Source organism: Tripterygium wilfordii, chromosome 21 (genome assembly GCF_013401445.1).
Source record: "Tripterygium wilfordii isolate XIE 37 chromosome 21, ASM1340144v1, whole genome shotgun sequence".
Classification (NCBI taxonomy): domain Eukaryota; kingdom Viridiplantae; phylum Streptophyta; class Magnoliopsida; order Celastrales; family Celastraceae; genus Tripterygium; species Tripterygium wilfordii.
Window position 1 is genome coordinate 7,951,490 of NC_052252.1, and position 22,859 is coordinate 7,974,348.

The 22,859-nt window shown below is 37.0% G+C and overlaps 4 protein-coding genes across 7 annotated transcripts; 1 reads left to right on the plus strand and 3 right to left on the minus strand.

Moving 5' to 3' along the window:
* The first annotated feature begins 274 nt into the window (after positions 1–274).
* LOC119989388 lies at positions 275–3,561 on the plus strand. Of its 4 annotated transcripts, XR_005465808.1 has the most exons (3): positions 275–1,560; positions 2,363–2,460; positions 3,042–3,561. XR_005465808.1 is itself a non-coding variant. In XM_038834873.1 (1 exon), the coding sequence occupies exon 1, from the start codon at positions 448–450 to the stop codon at positions 1,501–1,503; it is 1,056 nt and encodes a 351-aa protein (XP_038690801.1). In that variant the 5' UTR covers positions 275–447; the 3' UTR covers positions 1,504–1,683. The 4 variants fall into 4 exon arrangements, 1 of the variants encoding a protein (XP_038690801.1); XR_005465809.1 differs by lacking the exon at positions 2,363–2,460; XR_005465810.1 differs by lacking the exons at positions 2,363–2,460; positions 3,042–3,561 and adding an exon at positions 2,195–2,353.
* Positions 3,562–3,707: 146 nt separating this feature from the next.
* On the minus strand, positions 3,708–16,987 carry LOC119989387 (acetolactate synthase small subunit 2, chloroplastic-like). Its single transcript, XM_038834872.1, has 12 exons — positions 16,665–16,987; positions 16,138–16,351; positions 15,817–15,900; positions 15,615–15,683; positions 14,409–14,492; positions 14,156–14,308; positions 13,141–13,227; positions 5,719–5,823; positions 5,490–5,612; positions 4,937–5,089; positions 4,524–4,589; positions 3,708–4,032 (listed from the first exon to the last, which is right to left on the minus strand). Exons 1-12 carry the CDS (start codon positions 16,910–16,912, stop codon positions 3,949–3,951), a joined length of 1,470 nt encoding a protein of 489 aa, XP_038690800.1. The 5' UTR covers positions 16,913–16,987; the 3' UTR covers positions 3,708–3,948.
* A 1,210-nt stretch (positions 16,988–18,197) lies between these two features.
* Positions 18,198–19,353, minus strand: LOC119987850. Its single transcript, XM_038832750.1, has 4 exons — positions 19,257–19,353; positions 18,517–19,185; positions 18,357–18,426; positions 18,198–18,243 (listed from the first exon to the last, which is right to left on the minus strand). The coding sequence occupies exons 1-4, from the start codon at positions 19,351–19,353 to the stop codon at positions 18,198–18,200; spliced, it is 882 nt and encodes a 293-aa protein (XP_038688678.1).
* A 600-nt stretch (positions 19,354–19,953) lies between these two features.
* On the minus strand, positions 19,954–20,552 carry LOC119988344. Its single transcript, XM_038833345.1, has 2 exons — positions 20,468–20,552; positions 19,954–20,379 (listed from the first exon to the last, which is right to left on the minus strand). The coding sequence occupies exons 1-2, from the start codon at positions 20,500–20,502 to the stop codon at positions 20,076–20,078; spliced, it is 339 nt and encodes a 112-aa protein (XP_038689273.1). The 5' UTR covers positions 20,503–20,552; the 3' UTR covers positions 19,954–20,075.
* Positions 20,553–22,859: the final 2,307 nt, after the last annotated feature.

Consider the following 22,859-nt stretch of genomic DNA (forward strand, 5'->3'; position numbering starts at 1 on the left):
TAATAACCAAGAGGCTAGAAAAATTAAATATGGCATCTATGTAGCATATTTTAAGTACCAGAGAAGATCGTAGTATCGTCGACTGCAACCTTCAATCAAACTCATGTTAGGATGGGGTATTTGAGATGGTTGAGAGATAATATTAAGTAAAAATAGTTTAAGGATGGAAATGAAAATAAAAATGAAGTTAGGGTTATAATTGAAGGAAATTCTATTTAGCCGTTTCTTTTTTTGATTTATGGAAATCCAAATGGGGCTTTTCAAAATTAGGGGAATTTGTTTTAGAGAAGAAGAAAACGGCGGGTCTGGAAAGGACTCTGATATCAGAAAGCAGTAAGGTGTGATCTTTGCTACCATTTCGAACCTTGTGATTTCCTTCTCTTCTTGTTCCATTGTACTCTCTGCAATACAGGTCAGTCCATCCTTTATAATTTTGTTTTCTCGACTATGCTTGTCAAATATCGCAACTTTGTCCAGAAAACAAAATCTGTAAGTAGATATTTTCATGTTGAGTCGAATGCGAGCGGTAATTCTTCTTCATCTGTAGATAAAAAAGTTGCAATTTTCTGGGATTTGGACAACAAACCCCCAAATTCATTCCCTCCTTACGATGCTGCCGTGAAGCTTAAATTGGCAGCAACTTCTTTTGGGTATGTTAGGTATATGGTAGCTTATGCCAATCGTCATGCATTCAGGCATGTGCCTCAGGTTGTTAGAGAGGAGAGGAAGGAGAGGAAGCTGTTGAATCAATTGGAAAATAAGGGTGTTCTTAAGCCTGTAGAACCATATTTTTGTCGTGTTTGTGGTAGGAGGTTTTATAACAATGACAAACTTGTTAATCATTTTAAACAAATCCACGAGCGTGAGCAGAAGAAGAGATTGAATCAGATTGACTCTGCCAAAGGGAAGAGGAGGGTGAATTTGGTGGCAAAGTATTCGATGAAGATGAACAAGTATAAGAATGCTTCCAGGGACGTTTTGACCCCGAAAGTTGGGTATGGTTTGGCAGATGAGTTGAAACGTGCTGGGTTTTGGGTTAGAACCGAATCGGATAAGCCACAGGCAGCTGATGTTGCACTGAGGGATCACATGGTGGAGATGATGGATAGAAGGAAAGTTGAGTGTTTGATGCTTGTGTCTGACGATTCTGATTTTGTGAATGTCTTGAAGGAGGCTAAGTTAAGATGCTTGAAAACAGTTGTTGTGGGGGATATAAATGATGGGGCTCTTAAAAGAGTTGCTGATGCTGGATTTTCTTGGAGAGAGATTCTAATGGGAAAGGCTAAGAAGGAAGCAGTGTCAGTTCTTGGCCAATGGAAGGACCGTGATGTTTTGAAGAAACTGGAATGGACATACAAGCCGGAGGTGGATAACAAATTATACTATTCAGATGATGGGCTAGATGTTGAAAGTGAGGATGAGGGTGCCGATGATATAATTGATGGGGTTGGTGCTGATAGGATGCAGAATGAAGATGCTGGTGCATGGTGGGAGCTACACTAAGATGCTGACGTCTTTGCTTCACAATCTTGTTGAAGATTTCAAGTAGCCAGTAAACCGGTAAAGTTTTCTTTATTTTCTTTGATAGCATTTTGTGATTTGTTATATGAGCAGAACTGTATGAGAACAAGAATTGTAATTTTGTGATTTAACAAGGATATTTTAATTGATTCATTCTTTTGATTGCTTGTTCAGTAGATTGTTGGTTTTTTTTTTTTTGGTTAATGGACTAAATGACCGGCTATATGATTCATATTAGTTTTACGTCATGAAATAGATGAGGTGTGTCATTTCATGAGGTGTGTCGTACCTATTTGTTGAATACAACGATGTCCATAATAGCGTTAACAGATTAGTTTTGACAAATTTGGATTCTGTTTGAGTTGTCCGATGCTAGTGAAAACTTTTAATCATAACATGCAAGGAGATTCACTCAGTTTTTTTATTGCTTGCCATCGTATATATGCCCCTTTAACTTTTGCATTGTGTACTCAATTACCAAATAAATTCCAGTGAACATTTTTCTAGATCTGTCTCATCTCACAATATCTACCCAAGGGTGACCTCTAGTCTCTCTCTGATTTTTTCGAATATAATATTTTGTTCATACAACAATCTACCATTCTTGTATACTTCACGTCAGTAGAGCCAGAAAGGAATTTCTGAATTCTGACCAAGGCAGAATCTCTTATAGGACAATGTCACAAAACGAAACTTGACTATAGCACGAAGGTGAAGGTAGCTCATTTGCTTCTATATGAAAGTTGGGCAAACTCATGTGCATAGATCCACACATATAAAGAAAAAGCCTTTTCCAGTATAGCCTTTTCTTTCCGTTGCCCTTTGACATTTGTATGTGCAGGCTTTAAATATATTCTATGCCACCAGTGAAGCAAGCAGGAAAACTGAAGAAGGAATCTCATCATAATCTAGTGCAACTGTTTGCTTCTTGTAAAGCTGGTTATGTATTTCTACTGCACTCTTTGCTTTCAGTTCCGTTATTTTGTTATTTTCTAAAGGTTATTTTGTGTAACCATTTCATTGAACTTGAATTTGTTCGAAGTCATGAAAGCTTGGATGGATTTATGCCTAGCTTACAGAAAGTTTTATAACTGCAACATTGATTACTATATTGCAAAATAGTCGGGTTTGTATAATGATGACCTTCTCTGTTACTTGCTGAACATCTGCTGTTTCGTCATGGGAGATTCTTCTATTTTGGCGAGCGCTAGGTGATCATTGATGTATCCAAGATGAATTTTCTCACATGTAGAAAGGCCCTAAACTTTCAGAAACAGTGGTATCTGAGTCTCTGACTCTGCATATGCTAAGAATAAAGATTAAATTTGTCACATTTTACGTCCTTACTGCTTTTCCTGCTGGAACTTTTTAATATCTGAAATCTGTGTTAAATGATGAAAAGATGTCGAACGTCATCAACCGCCGCAACCAATCAAGCTTTCTGTGATATCTGCTTAAAACTTTCTGAAAGCTTGCCATTGGATTTGGCAAATGGTTTTGACTTCTGGTAATGGTTGCAGCCTGTGTAAGGCAAACCTTGCAGGCATGCCCGAGATGGCTTCGACAATCACCCTCTGAAGGTATTGGCTCGGTGGTTTAGGTATATTGGCTCTGTGGTACTTCTCCAAAACCTCTCAAGCTCAAGTGCTGAGATGCAGACATGCTCAAGGATATTTCGATGTTCGACAGGCTTGAAGCGTTGAAAAAGTGAACACACACACACACTGATTCTAGGGCTTCCTTCTCTTTTTCTATTTCAGCTTTCTAGCTTCAGGATGTATGCCTAACTTGTCTCACTTTCATGAAGTTCTTGCCGTAGAATATATTTCGACAGGCTTGAAGCATTGAAAACTGAACAAACATACCCAGAAGTTCTTTTGGCTTTCTGGCACTAGGGTGTCTGCCCAACTTTGTTTCATTTTTGTGATTCATTCATGTAAAGTATTTTTTGTATGGTTAACCTCAACCTGTGGAATGAGGAATGAGAAGCTTAATATACCATGAGCAGTAATGTCAATACGGACAATAAATTTTCCTCCAGCTTTGTATCTGAGGCCCCTGAGACAATTTAACTGCATAAAATTTGCACCATCAACTCCTTGAGAGTAACTAGTTTATGCAATCAGACCAGGTAATGATTTCATCAAAACAGCCTTGGAATCATGCCCGATAGAAATCAGGCCAGCTTCTCCACAATAAACATGCTAAAATATCAATCATGAAAATCCTGTGTCTTCAAACAGAAACAATTATTATCATTATTATTATTTTCCTATGATATAGCCAAACCAATAACTGGAAAAGCTCCCCATTCAGGAACTAAAATAAGGCAAAGGTTAAATTTTTTGGCGAAATTGAAATAAGTTTATCCTTCCCCATAACTCCAGCAAAGATATCCAACACCAATAATTCTATGAGACCTCATTTTTATAAAGGAAACGAATATCCACGAAGGTATTTGGAATCCACACCCGACTCACGTGCTAATGCAACTCTCCCAGTTCGTGCAACCTATGAAAAAAAGAAGAAAGCATTCATAATATATATAAGGAACAGTGAATTATATTAGTATCACAAAAAAATTAAAATGTTCCCGTATGCTATAGCATGTATGGATTTGGAGACTCTAGAATTCCCTAGGCTCTAAATTTCAAATCTGACAGGGCCACCTCAACTATAATATTGCATCAAATTCAAATTGAAATCTTTCAAGCTGACATGGAAGAAGTAGTTACCACCAGGTTTGAATTTTTAGAGTCGAGAGAATTTTTAATCCTCATTTTAGTATTTTAATGTCAAAAGAGCACAAGCTAAGCAAAACCCAAACAATTTGCAGGAATTAAGCAAACCACCCAAACTACTATCCTTGGTGGTCACAAAGCCATTTAGACTTATAAGATGCAGATAAACAACAGTACAAGACTAGTGGTGGAAAACAAAGAAATCTAATCACCCAATTGGGTCTTCATTTCTAATTATGATATCAGATTTCAAGGACAAACCTCACAAATTCCGTAGGGTTCCAACAATCTTTGTAGTGCAACCATCTTGCTCAAATCTCCTGTGAGCTGGAACAATTGGCAGCAGATTTATCAAACTCAACCTCTAGGAATAAAACCAGTTGAAGGAACCAATAAACTAAGAAGTCCAAAGATCCACACTGCCTCACTTAAAGAAACTGGAACAGAACAAGATGGCAACAACACCACAGCATTGCCTCTTATCATCCACAAATTACAAAAAATCATAATAATGCTACCATGTTTTTGGTAAAGCAATAAAAAATTTCACCATTCTATTACTAAACAAAATCCAAAGTTTCCCCTCAATAGTCAATGGTCATGGAAAGAGTGTATGGAGGACGGAATATATATATATATAGAACTCCCGTGGAAATAATGGACCACTTACTAACCTCAAGAGTGATTGTGTGGTCAGATACATCCACAGCTTTTGCCCTAAAAATGCTGGCAATGTCAAGGACATCCCGTCGAGCAGTAGCATTTACAGCAATTTTTACAAGCATCAACTCTCGTTCAGCAAATGGCACGTGTGTAAGATCTCGGACCTGAAGGAGTCAGCAACTGTCAACTACACAACTATCATTGAACACTAAATTCAGGAAAATAACTTTGGAATCACCTATCAGTGGTTAAACTTTTCATTTTGAAACCAAAACGATAGGAGAAGAAAAACCAAACTGCATCATGTTAGACATTACTGATGGAAAGGTTAAAAATATGAGATGGAGATGATTGCTAATATAATGGTTTCTCTCCAGCACAATTCATCCGTTCGACTGAGAGAAAAGGAAGTTATTTTAAGTGGTTTATGTTAAAATGATAAGATGCTGAGATTGTTGGAATAAAGTGCACTTATGAGGCCTTCACACATTCAATCAGAGATCCTATATAGATATTGTACATCTATATGAACTGATGCAACCTTACTAAGTGGAGTCTTCTCACCTCATGAAGATCTATCAGCTTATAAAGTTGCTGCACCAATTTGCTGATTGATTCATCTGTAGCAGGCACCACAGTTGTAATGCGAGAAATCCCCTCAGCTTCTGCATGTCCAACAGCCAAACTCTGCAAACAAAACAAATGAGAAAACGAGCAGATTCAAGAGGTTGGGAACTGCTCACACTGGTGACGGTGGAGTGCAAAAAAAGAGAGACAATTAAAGCAAACATGCCTGAATGTTATAACCCCTTCGAGAAAGAACACCAGTAACAATGTTAAGAACTCCAGGAGCATCATTTACAAGCATGGACAAAGTATGGGATCGAAGTCCACTTGTCTGGAAAACAAGAAACAAAAAAACCAGGCATTAACATATGACCCAGTTTTAATCTTAAAAACGTACATACATAACCGCCATTAATTCATAAAGACCAAATGAAACTGTACGAGTGGTGAACTTCACACCAGAGTCAATCATTAAAAGTGACATACAGGCATACAGCCCCACAAAGATGGCCATGAAAATAACAATAATAACAAGGTTGGCCATAGCCATTAACACTAATCAATTAGACAAAACTCATGGAATTTACTTCCACTACACTAGAGCTCCATACACTAGATCTCCATATAAGAACCCAGCTATCTGTTTCCCTTTAGAATAGAACCTGCTAAGCAAAGGAAATTACTTTTCCCCCCTAATTTAGTACATTTAAATATTTAATCACTTAAGATATTCAAAAAAGTTTCCTCAGATGCCTCTAAAGCAATTCCGCAATTATTTTACAGCAAACAATGTAATCATCATCATCCGAGCCTTTGTCCCAAATGTTTATAGTTGGCTATATGAATCTATGAGAAAATCAACGGAAACCACACATGTATTTGTTTCTACCATCGTTTCTATCTAGGATCATACTTCCATTAACTCCTATTAAATCCATATCCTTTCTTATTACTTCAAGCAATGTCTTTTTAAGTCTTCCTCTTCACTTCCTACTCTCTCCCATACAAATCTTCTCAATTGATTCACCTCACCACCGCACCGTTACTCTACATTGTACGTGCCTATACCATCTTAAACAGTTTTCTCGCAATTTATCTTCAATTGGTGCTACTCCTACCTTAGATCTAATAATCTCATTTCTTATTCTATCTTCTCTCATGTGGCCACACATCCAACTCAGCATTCGCATTTTTGCTACATACATTTTTCGGATATGTTGTCTTTTGATAGCCCAACACTCAGAACCATACATTATTGCGGGTCATATAGCTGACCTATAGAATTTTCCCTTCAACCTTAAAGGAATCCATCAGTCGCATAAAATCGTGGACGCCCCCACTTAATCCACCCATTTTAATTTTATTAACTACGTCTTCACTAATGTCTCCGTCATTTTGGAAAATCACGACAATATTTAAAAACCTTACTTTTTGTTACTTCTCTCCCATCTAAATCAATCGTTTGTTCGTTTTCTTGTATGCTATCACTAAACTTACATTTCATATACTATGTTTTAGTTCTACTTAATTTAAATCCTTTAAACTTTAAGGCTTGCCTCTATATCTCCAGCTTTGAGTTAACTCTCAATATTGTCTCATCTACTAGAACTAAATTATCGACAAAAAGCATGCACCAAGGTACCTCACCTTAGATATGTCATGTGAGTTCATCCATCACTATAACAAATAGGAACGGGCTTAGAGTCAACCCCTGTGCAAACATATTGTGATGGGAAACTTCCCTATAACTCCTCCATTAGTCCTAACACTAGCTATGACTCCTTCATACATATACTCGATTATAGTAATACAACTAATCGGAACTCCTCTCTTCTCTAAAGTCCACCACATTACTTCCCTAGGCACCCTATCATATGCCTTCTCCAAATCTATAAATAGTAAATACTAAAAGAAGGTCTTTTTCCTTTTGTCTCCATTGTGGATCATCCCAACATAAAACCAAATTGGTTTTCAGGAGTCTTAGATACCAATCTCAATATACGTTCCACAACAATTTCTCAAAAGTTTCAATGTGTGACTCATAAGCTTGATGCCTCTATAACTGTTAAAACTTTGGATATCACATTTGTTCTTGTATATAGGTACCATAGTGTTTCTCCTCCATTCATCAGGCATCCTGTGGGTCTTAAAATTTTGATTAAATAGCTTAGTTAACCATACTATACCTACATCTCTTACGCATTTTCACACTTTAATTGGAATTCCATCGGCTGCATGGCTTACCCCCTTTCATTGTCCTTAAAGCTTCCTTCAATTCAGTCACGCTATACATCTTTTATACCAAAGATCCTGATTCTCATTAGAGATTTAGAGATCTTCAATGTTCCCTCTGTGGCGCCATTAAGCATCTCATTAAAGTAACTTTTCCATATCTTGTTAATTTTTGCATCTTCCTCGAAAATTTTATCCTCTATATCGATATAGATGCCTTTTACATGATTTAAGTCCTTAATTTTCATTTCTCGTGTTTTAGCTAGGTTATAATTTTTTTTTTCACTATCTCTTGAATCTAACTGGTTATATAACTCTAGTATATGTTTTATGACGTGTCTCAAATATTCTCACCTTCTTTCCTAGGTACTTTATACGTTTCATAACTATTCTCTTCCCTACCATTATGTAACTTCCTATAACATTATCTCTTAATCCTAATCAGTGTTTTAAAAGGCGATTGAGGCGTACGCCCTGAGGCGCGCCTCAAGGCGAGGCGCAATCGAACTGCCTCCGGGCGTACGCCCCCGACGGAGGTCGGAGAGGCTTACGCCTCAGTCGAACGAGGCGGACGCCTCGAGGAGAAATGCCTCAAGGCGCAGGAGGCGTATAATATTTTGGGCCAGTTTAATGTTTTGGCCCAGTTTTTTTATTTTAGCCCAATGTCTTTATTTTGGCCCAGTTCCTCTTCTATTGGCCCAATCTTCTTTCTTTTGGCCCAATTCCTCTTCTAGTCCTCTGCTGCGCGAGTTCACCTTGCTGCGCGACGTCACCTTGCAATAGCAGATGCTTGAACCCTAAAATTAACATACGAATGTTCTTCGCTTGCTGCGCGACTTCGCTTGTTGTTCTGTGTTATTTATTTGTTCTATTCTTTGTTGTCGCTTGTTCTACTCTCTGCTGGAGCTGTTCTGTGTTCTCTTTCATCGGTTCTGGAGGTGTTCCTGTTAGTCGGTTGTTCTAGTCTGCTGGTCGACTCAGGTTCTTTATTCTATCTAATATTCTTGTACCATTGTGTTCTGTAATCTGTCTGCTTCTGCTATTTTGTTCTGCTTCTACTGTTGCTGTTGTGCTCTTGTGCTCTCTGTGTTGTGTTCTGTACTGTACTTCTGTAATCTGTCTGCTTATGCTGTTGTGTTCTGCTTCTGCTATTGCTGTTCTGCTCTTGTGCTTTCTGTGTTGTGCTCTTGTGCTTTCTGACTTTCTGTGTTGTGTTTTGAAAGAATTTATCCTCAGTTAGGCAGTTAGCTCATCTACACACCTAGATGATTAACTTGGTTTTAACACTTGAATTCTCTTTGACCACCTAATCTTTTATCTAATTAGCTCAATCAAATATTCAAATACACTCATATGACTGACTGACTGTATATACATATCATATATTCATATATTGATTGGATTATTTTTTCATTTATATTGTTTTTTACACACATACAGATATATATTTGATGGGTTTTGTTCAATGCGATATGTGACGGACTGACGGTTTGTTGAATTGAAAATTTGCAATAATTATTGATTGAGCTGTCAGCTGTGTGAATATGGTGAAAGCTACTGGAAGTAATAGAAAAGATCCTGCTTGGAAGTATACAGAGGAGGTAGAAGTTGGAAAGGGGGAGAAGAAAGGATATGTATATGTGAAATGCAATTTTTGCAACAAAGTTCTTACCGGAGGCATTAAAAGGGCAAAAGATCATCTTGCATGCACACATAAAAATGTTGCTCCATGTCCGAAGGTTCCTGAAGATGTTAAGCAAGAGATGAAACAATATTTGGAAAAAGGGACCGCTTTAAGGCATATGGCACAAGAAAGGTTTGAGGAGAGAGTTTCCACTGGTTCTTATTATGAAGGCATGAATTCTAATCCTACAGTTAGTGGACCTAGTGGTGGTGCATGTGTGTCATCTCGAGGAGTTCGGGGGCCTATGGATAGGTACATTGCTATTTGCTAATAAGTAATAACTTTTATTTGATGCTTTTGACAATTGACATCATTAATTCATTATGCATAATTTGGATTTTGAATAGGTACATTGCCAATGTTGATGAGGATGTTGATGAGGATGTTGGTAGGGCAAAGACCACCATGACTAGTACAAATGCAAAACAAGCTCGGAGTCGTGTTTGTTTGGACATCGGGAGGTTCTTCTTTGAAAATGCAATTCCTTTCAATGTGGCAAGGAGTCCATCATTCATCAACATGTGTCGATCAATTGGTTCATATGGACGAGGCCTTAAACCTCCTACCATGCATGAATTGAGAACATGGATTTTGAAGGAGGAACTGGACACTTCTGAGAAAATAGTTAATGATATTAAGAAGACATGGGCGCACACAGGGGTTTCAATACTATCTGATGGTTGGACTGACATTTCTGGGAGGACTTTGATAAACTTTCTTGTGAATAATCCAAATGGGACGGTGTTCTTGAGATGTGTTGATGCCTCTGAACATGTGAAGGATGCAGATTTGTTATTTAAGTTGCTTGATGGCATTGTTGAGGAAGTCGGGGAAGAGTTAGTGGTTCAAGTTGTGACGGACAATGCAAGTAACTACAAAGCAGCAGGAAAAATATTGATGGAGAAAAGAAAGCACATTTATTGGACTCCATGCGCGGCACATTGTTTGGATTTGATGCTGGAAAAAATTGGAGAGTTGCCACAACATAAGAGAGCTGTACTCAAGGCGAAGAAAGTAAGCAATTTCATCTATAATCATGCTTGGGTGTTGGCATTGATGAGGAAATTTACAAAGAGAGAAATCATTAGACCAGCTGTCACTAGATTTGCAACTTCTGTGTTGACTTTAAGATGCATGTATGAACTTAGACAACCTCTTGAATCAATGTTCACTTCACAACAATGGGCGGGATGTAAATGGGCAAACACAAGTGATGGCAAAGAGGTGAGGAAAATAATTCTTAAAGATAAAACGTTTTGGCCTAGCGTGAGTTATGCACTTAAAACAACGGAGCCGTTGGTGGAAGTGTTGAGACTTGTTGATTCTGAGAAAAAACCTGCTATGGGTTATATTTATAATGCTATGGATAAAGCAAAGGAAGAAATAGCGAAAAACTTGGGTGGAGAACTAGCAGATTACAAGGAGATTTGGGGTATTATTGATGAAAAATGGGAGTTCCAATTGCATCGTCCTTTGCATGCTGCTGCTTATTTCTTGAATCCCGAGTTTCAGTATCAAGAGAACTTCCTTTTTGATGCAGAAGTGAAGGTGGGATTGTACAGTTCAATGAAAAAAATCATCCCTAATACAAATGATTACCTCACTGCTGATCTACAGACGGATGATTTCCGAAAGAAACAAGGGCTTTTTGGGTACGAAAATGCTAAAAGATCGGTCTCAAAGCGTTCTCCAGGTAACACTATGTCTTTGAAAGTTTCAAAATTGATTGAATTTGCATTAACTACTAAAATCTATGTGTTGAATTTTGTTTTTGTTTTTGTTTTTGTAGTTGATTGGTGGATCAACTTTGGAGATGAAGTACCGGAATTGCAAAAGTTTGCAATTAAAGTTTTGGGACTCACTTGTTCGTCGTCCGCGTGTGAACGAAATTGGAGCACATTCAATCAAGTGCACACCAAAAAGAGGAATCGGTTAACCACGAAGAAGATGAATGACTTGGTATATATTTTGTATAACAAGAAGTTGAAAGATCGACATTTAAAGCTTCAAGAGGTTACCGAAGATCCTTTGGTTCTTGATGACATAGCTTCAGATGATGAGTGGGTTGCTAATCCTCCTAATCCAAATGTTATCGAAGAAGAAATTGAAACTTCGACATTGTATCAAGAAGAGCATAATGTTATTGGTGATTCTCAAGGATTGGAAGGAGGAAGTGGTGGTGGAGGTGGAGGTGGAGGTGGAGGTGGTGGAGCAAGTGGTGATGGAAATAGAGGAGCGAGTGGTGGTGGAGATGGTGGAGGTGGTGGAGGTGGACCAGCTGATGGAGCAAGAGCAAGAGCAAGTGGTGGAGATGGTGGAGCAAAAGCAAGTGGTGGAGGTGGTGGAGATGTTGGAGTTAGTGGAGTAAGAGCAAGCGGTGGAGCAAGCAAAAGGAAAATGAGTAAAGGTTAGAAATTAGAGACTTAGAACTAACATATTAGTGTAACAAATAAATTATATATTTTTTTTACTAATGTTACATTTTTTTTTACAATTGTTAGGGAATGATAAAGAAACAAGACCAATGAAAAAGAGTAAAGGTTAGAAAGTTAGAACTAATATGTTAGTGTCAAAAAAAATATATTTATTTTACTAATGTTATATTTATTTTATTAATGTTAGGGAAAGATAAAGGAAAAGGGGTTCTCATCCATGAGGAGGAAGAAGAGGAATTTCAAGATGCTAGTAGTGATGATTTGGATGAGTTGGATGGTCTACCTATTCGATTTGAGGATGACTCTTTAGATGATGAAGCAAGTGATGAAGATAATATCATGGATGTGGATGACTATTAATATGAAGAGAATATGAAAACTATGAACTTTATATTTGCTTGTGTGCTTTGATTTGTTTTTTGCTTTGGTTTGTACTTTGTATTAGACTTCTAAATATTGTTTGACGATTGCTTTGCTTAGACCTTAGAGCCTTGGACTTGAATTGATGATGGTTATTACTTATTAGTTGTTACTTAAGAGTTAAGACTTGAATTGATGATACTATTTGGTGATTTATGATGATATTAATATTATTATTGTTATTTAGAGATTTGATCACTTGAATTGATGATAGATGGAGTTATGTCTTCATAAATTGATAAATTGATATGATTATATTATTTGAATGTGTACATATACATTTTAGATTAATTCTTACCGAGGCTTACGCCTCGTTACGCCTCGAGGCTTACGCCTCGCCTCAAATAAGTCGAGCGCCTCGGTTTCCGAACCCGCCTTTTAAAACACTGATCCTAATTGACTTTTAACATGCAGCATTTCGACCCAACAAGTATCTCCGTCACTCCTTGTTTGATACAAGCCGCCAACCCGCCCCACATGGAGTTTTTTTTCCCCAACTAAACCTCAATTTGCATTCTTAAGTAATTTCTTCCTAAGAGTCCTATATTTATCCCCTTTTCGATGTCACGACTTACTTTTATACTCCCATGCTACTCTACTTCTTCTATACTAGCTATTAATTATTAAATCAACAATTACCATGTTTCCAATCTCTATCTCAAAAGCTCAAAAGATACTTCATGATTTCATTCAAGTTGCATTCTGATCTATTAAAACAAGAGAAAGTTGTATTATGCTCACAAATATGATTGTGTGACTTAAAAATCTTAAACAATAACAGCAAGTGGAAAGGCAGGGTATAGGAAAGGAGGGAGTGGTGAACTGAACACAGTAAAAGCCTAAGGTCAAAGTTAAAATATAAACAAGATTTACTCACATCTTCATCATCTAGAACTCCCCAGTGAGCATCAAGAACTTGATTGAATGTGAGATCACTAGACAACTCCACTGGATAAACATCTCCCTTCACAAATAAAATAAATAAAGGTAACAAACTCGTAAATCAACCAGCAATTAGAGAATCACAAGCAACATTATGGCCTTCAATGAAGGCTCAATCAAACTCCCTGATTATGAAGGATGCAGAACCACCATTCAATCTAGTCAACATGAATGAATGAAATCCTCTATAATATTGATTGACAAAATGATATCTACAAATAAATCTAAAGACCAAATGGCGCCTATTATTTGCTCTTTTAACCTTGTGATATTTCCCAAAGATAACGTTATCAAATACAAATTTTATCTTATGAAAAGGTGACATTTAATTATTAAATCTATTTTGTGATTATGAAGTACCAGAATACACAATATATTCCGTGAGAATAGTACAATCGTATCTCAAAATTATATTTCAAGTGATATAAATTATTTAATTAGGGGAGACATTGTGCAGAACCATATGATTACAAAATATTCTCATATTATTGTTGACAGGAAAGGAAATGATAGTCCCATTTCAATTCAAATAAAAATTGTAGAAATTCCTTTGTATCTACATGAAAATATGACAATGCACCTACTGGATAAAGCAGAGGGTTTGCCTTGTTTTAAAAAAATGGTCAACTAAGAAGAATGAATGTTCATACCATACCCTTGTAAGAGAAATACCCAATTTCTTATCACCCCTTGAATCATGAATTATAGAACATCAGTGTACTGTTCCAACAAACATCTATGCCATACAATAAGTCAATAACATTAAGAAGATACAGTGGGTGCCAATGCTGTTCAGTGTAGATTTGCATATATAGTACAATCTAGAAGCCCAAATTTACATATTTCATGCCCTAGAGAGAGTATAACTCTCACCATTACCAAAGAAAACCTGTTAAACCCACAAATCAGAAACAATATTGGTCACATAAAAGGCATGGAGAAGCACATACCCCCACAGACATATCAGTTTCACTGATGACTGCTCCTCTTGTAGCCACTGCAGAAGCAACCTCCTGCCTTTTTTCTCCAAGATCTGGATATGTATCTGCAGAAAACCGCCAAAATGGAGCAGATGCACCCATCTTTTCCCTTCTCAAGGCAATCTACGAGGAGCAATATCCTTAGGCATTACAAACAGAAGATTTTCTAGAAAAATTATAAATATAATAGCTTTCCATCGCTATTTCAAGATAAGTCTCAAACCTTTCCAGTTCTAGCAATTTCTTTGATTCCAAACTTGCTTAGATTTCTTTGCACCGCAGCCATCTTGCCTGGATCTCCAGTCACCTGTATCATTCACATAGTCTGTCTACTTTAGGTATTAAGTTTCCATGGTAAACGAAGACCACTTAGGATGGTAAGCCCACAATTTATTATTCATTGATAAATCCAAATTCATACACAGATAAATTATTAGTATAGATTCCTTTCACAACCAAGGGAAAACAAAATCACTAGAACAGCAATAATGCAAGAAAAAATGACCAGCCCAGGCTTTGGATGGTATTTCACTATCTCATCCAACATCTTTTCCATGGATCTCATGCTCCTAAACCAATCTACCTGGGATGACAAATCAGAGGGGACTGAACCACCCCTTTGCGTGCTTTCCAGCACTTTGATCTGACTAATTTCCTTCTTCACGTAACATAGTCCTCTCAATGTATCAACCAGGCCATCCAGAAAGCACAAATGCTAGACCATCTTGGTCCTTTCTCTCATTAAATAAATATTCAGCCAGCACCGATCAAGGGAAAAAGAGGCCAAAAAGTAATAAAACTGATAAATTATCTTCTTTCTCGGATATGAACTACCAGAGCAGTATGTTCCATGATATAATACAACGTTGATGAGAATATGATCAAAAGTGGAAAGTAAAAAGCAGCTTGTGGCCTAGTGATAGCCAACTCCTCACACAAGCACAAGGTGCAATGTTAGATCCTTTTTCCCCATCAAAAAATTAAGAAAATAACCCCATGACTTTAAACAATGATCAAAAGGGAAGTTATAATCTTAAAAATTAAGAAAATAACCCCATGACTTTAAACAATGATCAAAAGGGAAGTTATAATCTTATGTTACAGTATATTCCAAAACTGCCCCAAGTTGGCCAGATAAGCAGCGGCTTATGCCCTCCCATTTATGCAAACATCTAATATTAAACTCTGCTGAATTGCAGCATTAGCAAGATTCAAGCAATCTTAAATGAAACCATCTATTACAAAGCCTCAGCCTTTTGCATGGTAATATGAGTAATGAACAATCAACCAAAGCCCAATGAAACAAACGATCAGACCTTTAAACTACATCAAAGCTGGCATCTGAGAATTCTTCTCTGAATTTCACTCATGCACTAGTCACACAGAGGCACACTCATTTTGTTGACATAAGTTTATATATCATTATCACCTCAATTGTCAATGAATGTTCTGATATATCCACAATTTTTGCTCTGAAGATGTCCACTAACCACATGATCTGGAAAACATAACCAAGGAATGAATGTAATCCAAGAAAATAACCAAAAAAATTACAAAAGATCGCAGAAACTCAATTCAAATTGAAGTATATTCTCAAATGTCCAACATGCAAGAAATGATCATTTAGCAACCTCAGCTCTGTCTTCCGGATCAGCATTGACTTTTATAAGCATTAGCTCACGCTCAACCTGTGGCTCGTTTGAGAGATCTTCAACCTGGTAATCAGATTAAATATAAAATGAGAGAGGATATGATATGCTGAAAGAATTACTATAATTTTGGCATATAATACTGGAAGACAGATTAACTTTGGATAATTTCTCCTTTCTAATATCTGTAGCAGTTACACAAACTAGAGAAGATGACATCGCAAAAGAGATAAAACTTGCGCAATATAGCAGCCTTCTGAATCAAAGATAATAGATTGCACTAAACTTGAGAGATATAACAACCTGCAAAACATTCACAAGCTTCTGAAGCTGCTCCATAACTTGTTGTAGGACCTTTTCAGTTCCAGAAACAACTATTGTGAAAAGTGCTTTGTCCTTGTTCAAACCAACAGCAAGGGTCTCAATGTTGTATCCCCTCCTAGCAAAGACTCCAGCAATCCTGTTTATCATTCCACTTTCATCGCCAACAAACACTGAAATGGTGTGCCGTCTCACCCTGACAATAAATGGTAGCATAAATCAAGGTAGGAAAATCAAATCTAAACTCGACTCCATACATTCGAATGAATATGTATCTAAAGAAGTGGCACAATGCAACATGCAACCACGTGATCAAATGTGCGACACAACAGCTATGAATGAACGCCTTAAGGTTTGAGTACATTAGTCCAATTGATGAAAGAAATCTAATGAAATAAACCTTGAATATGGCTTGCACCATACATAAACAGGAATAATTAGATTAAGTACACACAACAGGATACAAGAATCGTGCAATTGGCTATGCATGTAAGGAAAAAGTTGCGTACTTTGATCGAGAATTTGCAGGAACAGGGAATACGCCATTTTCAGAGATCTTTTGGTCAACCGTGCTACTCGCAGAGACCCCCAGTTTCTTATGCACATGGTTTGTAGATTTTGAGACTCTTAAACCCGAACCTTTCGGAGGCGAATCAATTGTTTGCCGAAACAACCCTAAATTACGACTTGACTGTGAAGAAGAACAGAGTTTTAGGGTTCGAACTGGCGCGTATTGAATCGATGACATGGTTGCCATGACTGCGATAGCTAAGCGCCGCGAGTCAGAAGGGGAAGAAGAAGGGAAGTCCAACGGACGACGCAGTCGATACAAAAAATGATGCTGGCTTTTATAGGCCGAACCGCTAGTGATAATAGACTACATCTCCGTTTGATAGGGTGGATGTGTTGATTTTCAATGTTAATTATACTGTTTTACACACCGCTTCACCAAACACATAAATAAGGGTGATATTAGGACGGTACCGCCCTAATACCGCCCTCAAATTACAAGTTCCAAAATGGAGCATGTGAGACCCACTTTCTTTTTTACTTTTTTATGCGGGCCCCACATATTTTTAAAGTCAAATTTTTCTTTTTGAAATTAAAAAAATACGATGGGATCCACATGAATATTACTAATAAACCCCAACTAATATATATTTAGACCTAATAAATTAGATTTATAATTATAAATATATATTAATAATTATAATAATATATATTTTTAATTTGACATTTTCTTTCATGTATATATGCAGTATATATTATATTACAAATTTATTTAAATATTAAACTAAAGTAATTATTATTTTTACTTAATAAAGTATATTTATAAATTAATAATCATTATTTATTTATCAAATTTATAATTAATTTTTTATTGAAATAAAAAAAATTAAAATGAAAAAATACAAACAAAATATATTTACCCAACCTAACTGCTAACAACAGTTAACAGCTCTACCAAACACCTCACAGCTTTAAGCTCAGCTTTTTTTCCACACTTTAACCTCTAGCGTTGAAAATCAACACAACCGCTCTACCAAACAGGTTAAGTTGTGAAAAATAAGCTGAGCTTAAAGCTGTGAAGTGTTTGGTAAAAACAAAAACTGTTTAAAGCTTATAAGCTGTACTGAATTGTGCATTATTTGGTTATTTGTCAAATAAAGGAGTTGTTATTTTTATAACACCACATAAGAATAAATTGACAATTTTTTCGATACAAATAAACCTACATTTCCACATTTAAATTAAGTACTACAACAATAATTAAAATACTACTAACATAAATTTAATACCACTCTAATCACTAATTGTCTCTACCTCTGCCTCCTACGTATAAGTTTATCTGCAATCTTATCCCGAACAGAGGACATGGTCCTCTCATCGCGCAAATCATCAACACCAATAACAGCATCTTCAGTAGTCGGTTCTTGAGATGAACTACTTACCCCTTCATCCGTTTCTGTAAATTCTTTGTCATTTGTCACCCTCAATCGAATGAAGTTGTGAAGTGTCATGCACGTAATTACAATTTGAACCTAGGTTTCATAGGGGTTAGATGGCATCTTCCTCAATATAGGAAACCTATAACCCCAAAAATTTTTTCAATTACACTTCGGAGTGACAAGTGTGAGTGATTGAACACCTCACGAGGACCTATTGCTCGGCGAACATTTTCAAACTAAGATAAATGATACCTCTCACCTTTATAGGGTGCAAGAAAACCGGTCCTATTAGGATACCCCGCATCAACCAGATAATACTTTCCTGTTTAAGGTAAAAACAAATAAAAATAAATTATATATACAATAAATTATGTCATAAGAAAGTATAATAACTACATAAAGTAAGACTTACCTCGAGGTGGCATTGGAAATCGTAATTCCGGTGTTGAAATTGCATCCTGGAACACATGTGCATCATGTGCTGATCCCTCCCATCCAGCTGACACAAATATGTACAGCATATCAAAGTCACACGCTGCCATTACATTTTGGGTCGTTGTGCCTTTCCTCCCAATGAATCGACCTCTGTCAGGTTTAGGAATCACAGCTGGGATATGTGTTCCATCGATGGCACCAACACAATTTTTAAAGGGGCTATATTTTGGGTCACCCCTAATCTTAACTGGGACTTTGTCAAATTGGTTCTCCCATGGTTTAATGATGTCCACTGATAACAAGTACACACTATGCAATACCTCATGGAACATCCTGCTAACTGTTTCTCCAGAATGCTGAAAACATTCCTGCACTAATCTATTCCCTGCACAGTGGCCCAATGTGAAGAGGAACATCCCAACTATTTCTGATATTTGAATGTAGTTACTTGTTCGTAACATGTACTTATCCCTTAGTTGATAACATAGGTCTCGAAAAATCTCTTTCTTCATCCTAAAAGTCTGGTAGCATCTATCTGGGTATCCATGTAAAATTTCAGCTACCCATTTCGTACCCTGTAATTTATTTGTCCTGCACGGCATCTTATCAAAATATGCAGCCCGTCTTCTCCGATGATAAATTGCAGCTGCAGTTACAGATGCTATGAGTATAAAATCATCATTCCTTTGACGGTTCAATTCTCATTCATCATCATACTATCATCCATCCCATCATACTCATCATCATCATCAGTCTCATCAAACTCATCACCACTATCAGTTGTGTTGTTGCCTGGATGTGAAGGAATATCCATGAGTTGTGCTCCAAATAATCAAATGCATTAAAGAAAAATAAAAAGCACAATCTGTATCAAACTTAACTGGTGAAAAATCACAACATGTATCATTAGACATACATAATAGTTAAAAATATTTCATTCATTAGACGTATATAATTGATCAAAATATTCCATTCATTAGACATACATAATAGTTAAAAATATTCTTGTTCTCATCTTAATACTATCATTAACCTAGATTGGAATATCCAAAAAAAAATATGATAAAATGCAACTAAAGTCAATGTCATCACACACCACCCATGTTGCTTCTCTCCTTTTAATTCTGCTCCAGCTATGGCAGCCTCAAATCAGGGTCCAAGTTGCAAAACATGTCCGCTTTGGCACGATTATCAGAAAACAATTCAGCTGTAAAGATAATAAATTTATTAGAAATTCCATGTTCCTTCCTCATCTGACGCAGAATATCCATAGCCATAGCCATAGCCACAGTGGTCTTGGTGACGTTGCGAACCCTAGGTGCTACCACTGAGTTACTCACAGACACATGGGACTTCACAGCATGTACCAACCTCTGCATTGTCTCTTGTTCATCAGCTCTGGTGACCGATCGCTTCTTACTTGAGTTCCTGCTAACTGAACCCTCGAATGATCTCTTTCCCAATGATCCGGATGTGTGAGATGGTGTCACCGGGACACCCTTAGAAGGTGAACTTGCAGAAGAAATATCATCATCCTCAATAACTTTTCAGGTGATTCTCCAAGGTGTACTCCATTGGGTGGATCAGTGTATGGGTAGGGTGAATCTTTGGATGTGTTGGGTAGCTCAGGCACATATCCTTCTCCAAACCAAGTATCCAAATCATCGTCAAGTTGGGTACTCTGATTACCATCACTACAATGGTATTTTGGAGTTGGTATGTATCCACTAGACGATGCCAATCTCGCTGAACCAGTAGCATATGTTCCAGTAAAACAGAATTCAAGGTCCGCCTTATTCTTGAAGCCATGTTTACGGAACTTGGCATATTCCTTGTTCTCCTGCAAAGTTAAAAAAAATTGCATTCATTAGAAATACATGCAATAATGGTAGCAAAATATAGTTTACAATTTATTATAATACATGTACCTTAATTTTCTCTTCCCATCATTCGTCGCTTGCATTTATAGTGCTAGTAACAGCATCCCACCCAACACCCGTATCCTGGGTAGTCATCTTCACCCATAATGTCCAGTCTTTTCCAAGCAAATCTCATTTATTCTTTAATGATTGTTTTTGATAATTATGTCCTGTTTTAGCATTGAATTGGACCACAAGTTCTTCCCACTCCAGTTTTGGTATACGAGTGTCAGGGACTCGCTTAGCAGCAACACATATCTCAACCAAGACACGAGTATTCGAATCATCCCATTTAATTCTCTTATTATGACTACCCTCATATGTAGCCATTTTATCTTTCCCTTTCCTTGACATATCTAAACATTAGGTATACATATAAAAGACAAACATGAGAAACTAAAAGTCTAGGTGCTCCCTGAGATATGATAATGATCAATCAACATAATTTACTCATACATTGCGTATGAAAGCCAAATTAAAATAAAATTGCTTTTGATCAGTTTAGCATCATTTAACTTGCACAACCAAATGATGCAAACAACTAAACAAAATAAATCAAAACTCATAGGAAAATATTACCCAAAAACTGCACATAATTTACCCACAAAACTGCCCCAAAAAAACTGCACAAAAGCTGTCAAAAACTAACCAAAAAACTGCCCAGAATACAACCAAAAAATCCCGAAAAACTGCCCAGAATAGAATGACAAAATTGATCAAATTGCACAAAAACTGTCCATAAACTACCCAAAAAAACTACACACAAACTGCCCTGAAAGTACACAAAAAACTGCCTAGAAAAAATTGCTTAAAATTGCCCAGAGATTTACTCAAACGATTGCACAAAATCTGCCTAGAATACAACCATAAATTCGCAAGAACAAATTTGCACAAGCTAAACAATACAAGTCCATCTAATCAAGCCTCAAGGTGCAAGTAGACAGGGCATTTCCATCTGATTTTTAAACTAAGCAAAGTCACAAGTCTTGTAAGATACAAACAACTAAGATCACAAATCATAAATCAGAATGTTGACCCTAAATTCACAAGAACAACTTTGCTGAAGCCAATCTATACAAATACAAGGTCCTAACTAGAGCAAGAAAACCATAAACAACAACAAAACACACAAATCGCAGATGTAAACTTTCAATCAAACCACTACAAACAAAGGATAGAGTTATGGGTTCTTACCAAAAAATAAGTGGCTTTGTGATCTCCTTGGGTCGAACGAAGACAGAGACGTAACCACTGGTATCAGCAAAAACCTAACAAGAAAATTGACCAGTATCAGAAAATTGAAAGAAGAAGGAGACAAAGAGGATACCAGTAGCATATGTAAAGCCAGAGCGGCACACGAAACTAACCTCGTCATGGTGGGTGATGAGCTCGAGATCGCAACGTTCGCACCTCTCTTCTGTGCAAAGAACTCGTGACGGAGGAGTGAAACAAACAAAGATCGAGTTTTAGATAAACCGCTCTCTCAAAAGCTTTGTTTTGGAGATTATTTTTGGGAGCGGTTTACCTAGCGTTCATAGGGCTTTACAGCTAGCTTATTAGACCCGTTTGGTTTAACTGATACCGCTAGCGGTACAGCTAAGGATTAATCTCATGTGAACACCCTCCCAAACACTGCCCAACATGGGAGAAGGACTTCGTTTGGGCGCCATGTTGTCTTGTTTGTCAGGACCTACATCAAACAACTCACACATACACCAAAATCATTAAATCTCATCTTTATTACATCAAAAATAAAATTAACAAATTTACATTATTGTATCAATATATTTTATTATCTCATTTCACATCAACAAAAAACATATCTCAATATATTTTGTTGTCCCAACAAAAAATTATCATTGTGTCACCAACTCCACCTGTCTCCCCTACAACCCCTGATTGGATCAAAACATACATTTGTCTTCCGATAGCTTTTCCTTATGCACATGGTTTGTAGATTTTGAGACTCTTAAACCCGAACCTTTCAGAGGCGAATCAATTGTTTGTCGAAACAACCCTAAATTAAGACTTGATTGTGAAGAAGAAGGAGAGAGTTTTAGAGTTCGAACTGGTGCGTATTGAATCGATGGCATGGCTGCCATGACTGCGAGAGCTAGGAGCAGAGTCAGAAGGGGAAGAAGACGCAATAGATAAAAAAATGATGATAGCTTTTATCGGCTGAACCACCAGTGATAATAAACAAGTTTAAGTTACGGTCACCAACTCCACCTGTCTCCCCTGCAACGCCTGATGTATCACAGCATACTTTTGTCTCCTAATAGCTTTTCCTTCTGGAATTGAAATAAAAATCAATTCGATTAGATGTTGGTCAAGGGCGGAGAGCCTCTTTGAAACAATACATATCCACCTATTTGGTAAGGCGTCCGTGTCGACATTTCTG

Coding starts and splice junctions, on each gene's coding strand:
- LOC119988344 (XM_038833345.1), bottom strand. CDS start 20,502: ATGCAAGCGACGAATGATGGGAAGAGAAAATTAAG. Junction 20,380..20,467: donor GATGGGAAGAGAAAATTAAG/GTACATGTATTA, acceptor TTAACTTTGCAG/GAGAACAAGGAATATGCCAA.
- LOC119987850 (XM_038832750.1), bottom strand. CDS start 19,353: ATGGATATTCCTTCACATCCAGGCAACAACACAACTGATAGTGGTGAT. Junction 19,186..19,256: donor GTATGATGGGATGGATGATA/GTATGATGATGA, acceptor CTGTAACTGCAG/CTGCAATTTATCATCGGAGA. Junction 18,427..18,516: donor ATTTCCAATGCCACCTCGAG/GTAAGTCTTACT, acceptor TACCTTAAACAG/GAAAGTATTATCTGGTTGAT.
- LOC119989388 (XM_038834873.1), top strand. CDS start 448: ATGCTTGTCAAATATCGCAACTTTGTCCAGAAAACAAAATCTGTAAGT.
- LOC119989387 (XM_038834872.1), bottom strand. CDS start 16,912: ATGGCAACCATGTCATCGATTCAATACGCGCCAGTTCGAACCCTAAAA. Junction 16,352..16,664: donor CCTGCAAATTCTCGATCAAA/GTACGCAACTTT, acceptor ATTTATTGTCAG/GGTGAGACGGCACACCATTT. Junction 15,901..16,137: donor AGCTTGTGAATGTTTTGCAG/GTTGTTATATCT, acceptor TCTGATTACCAG/GTTGAAGATCTCTCAAACGA.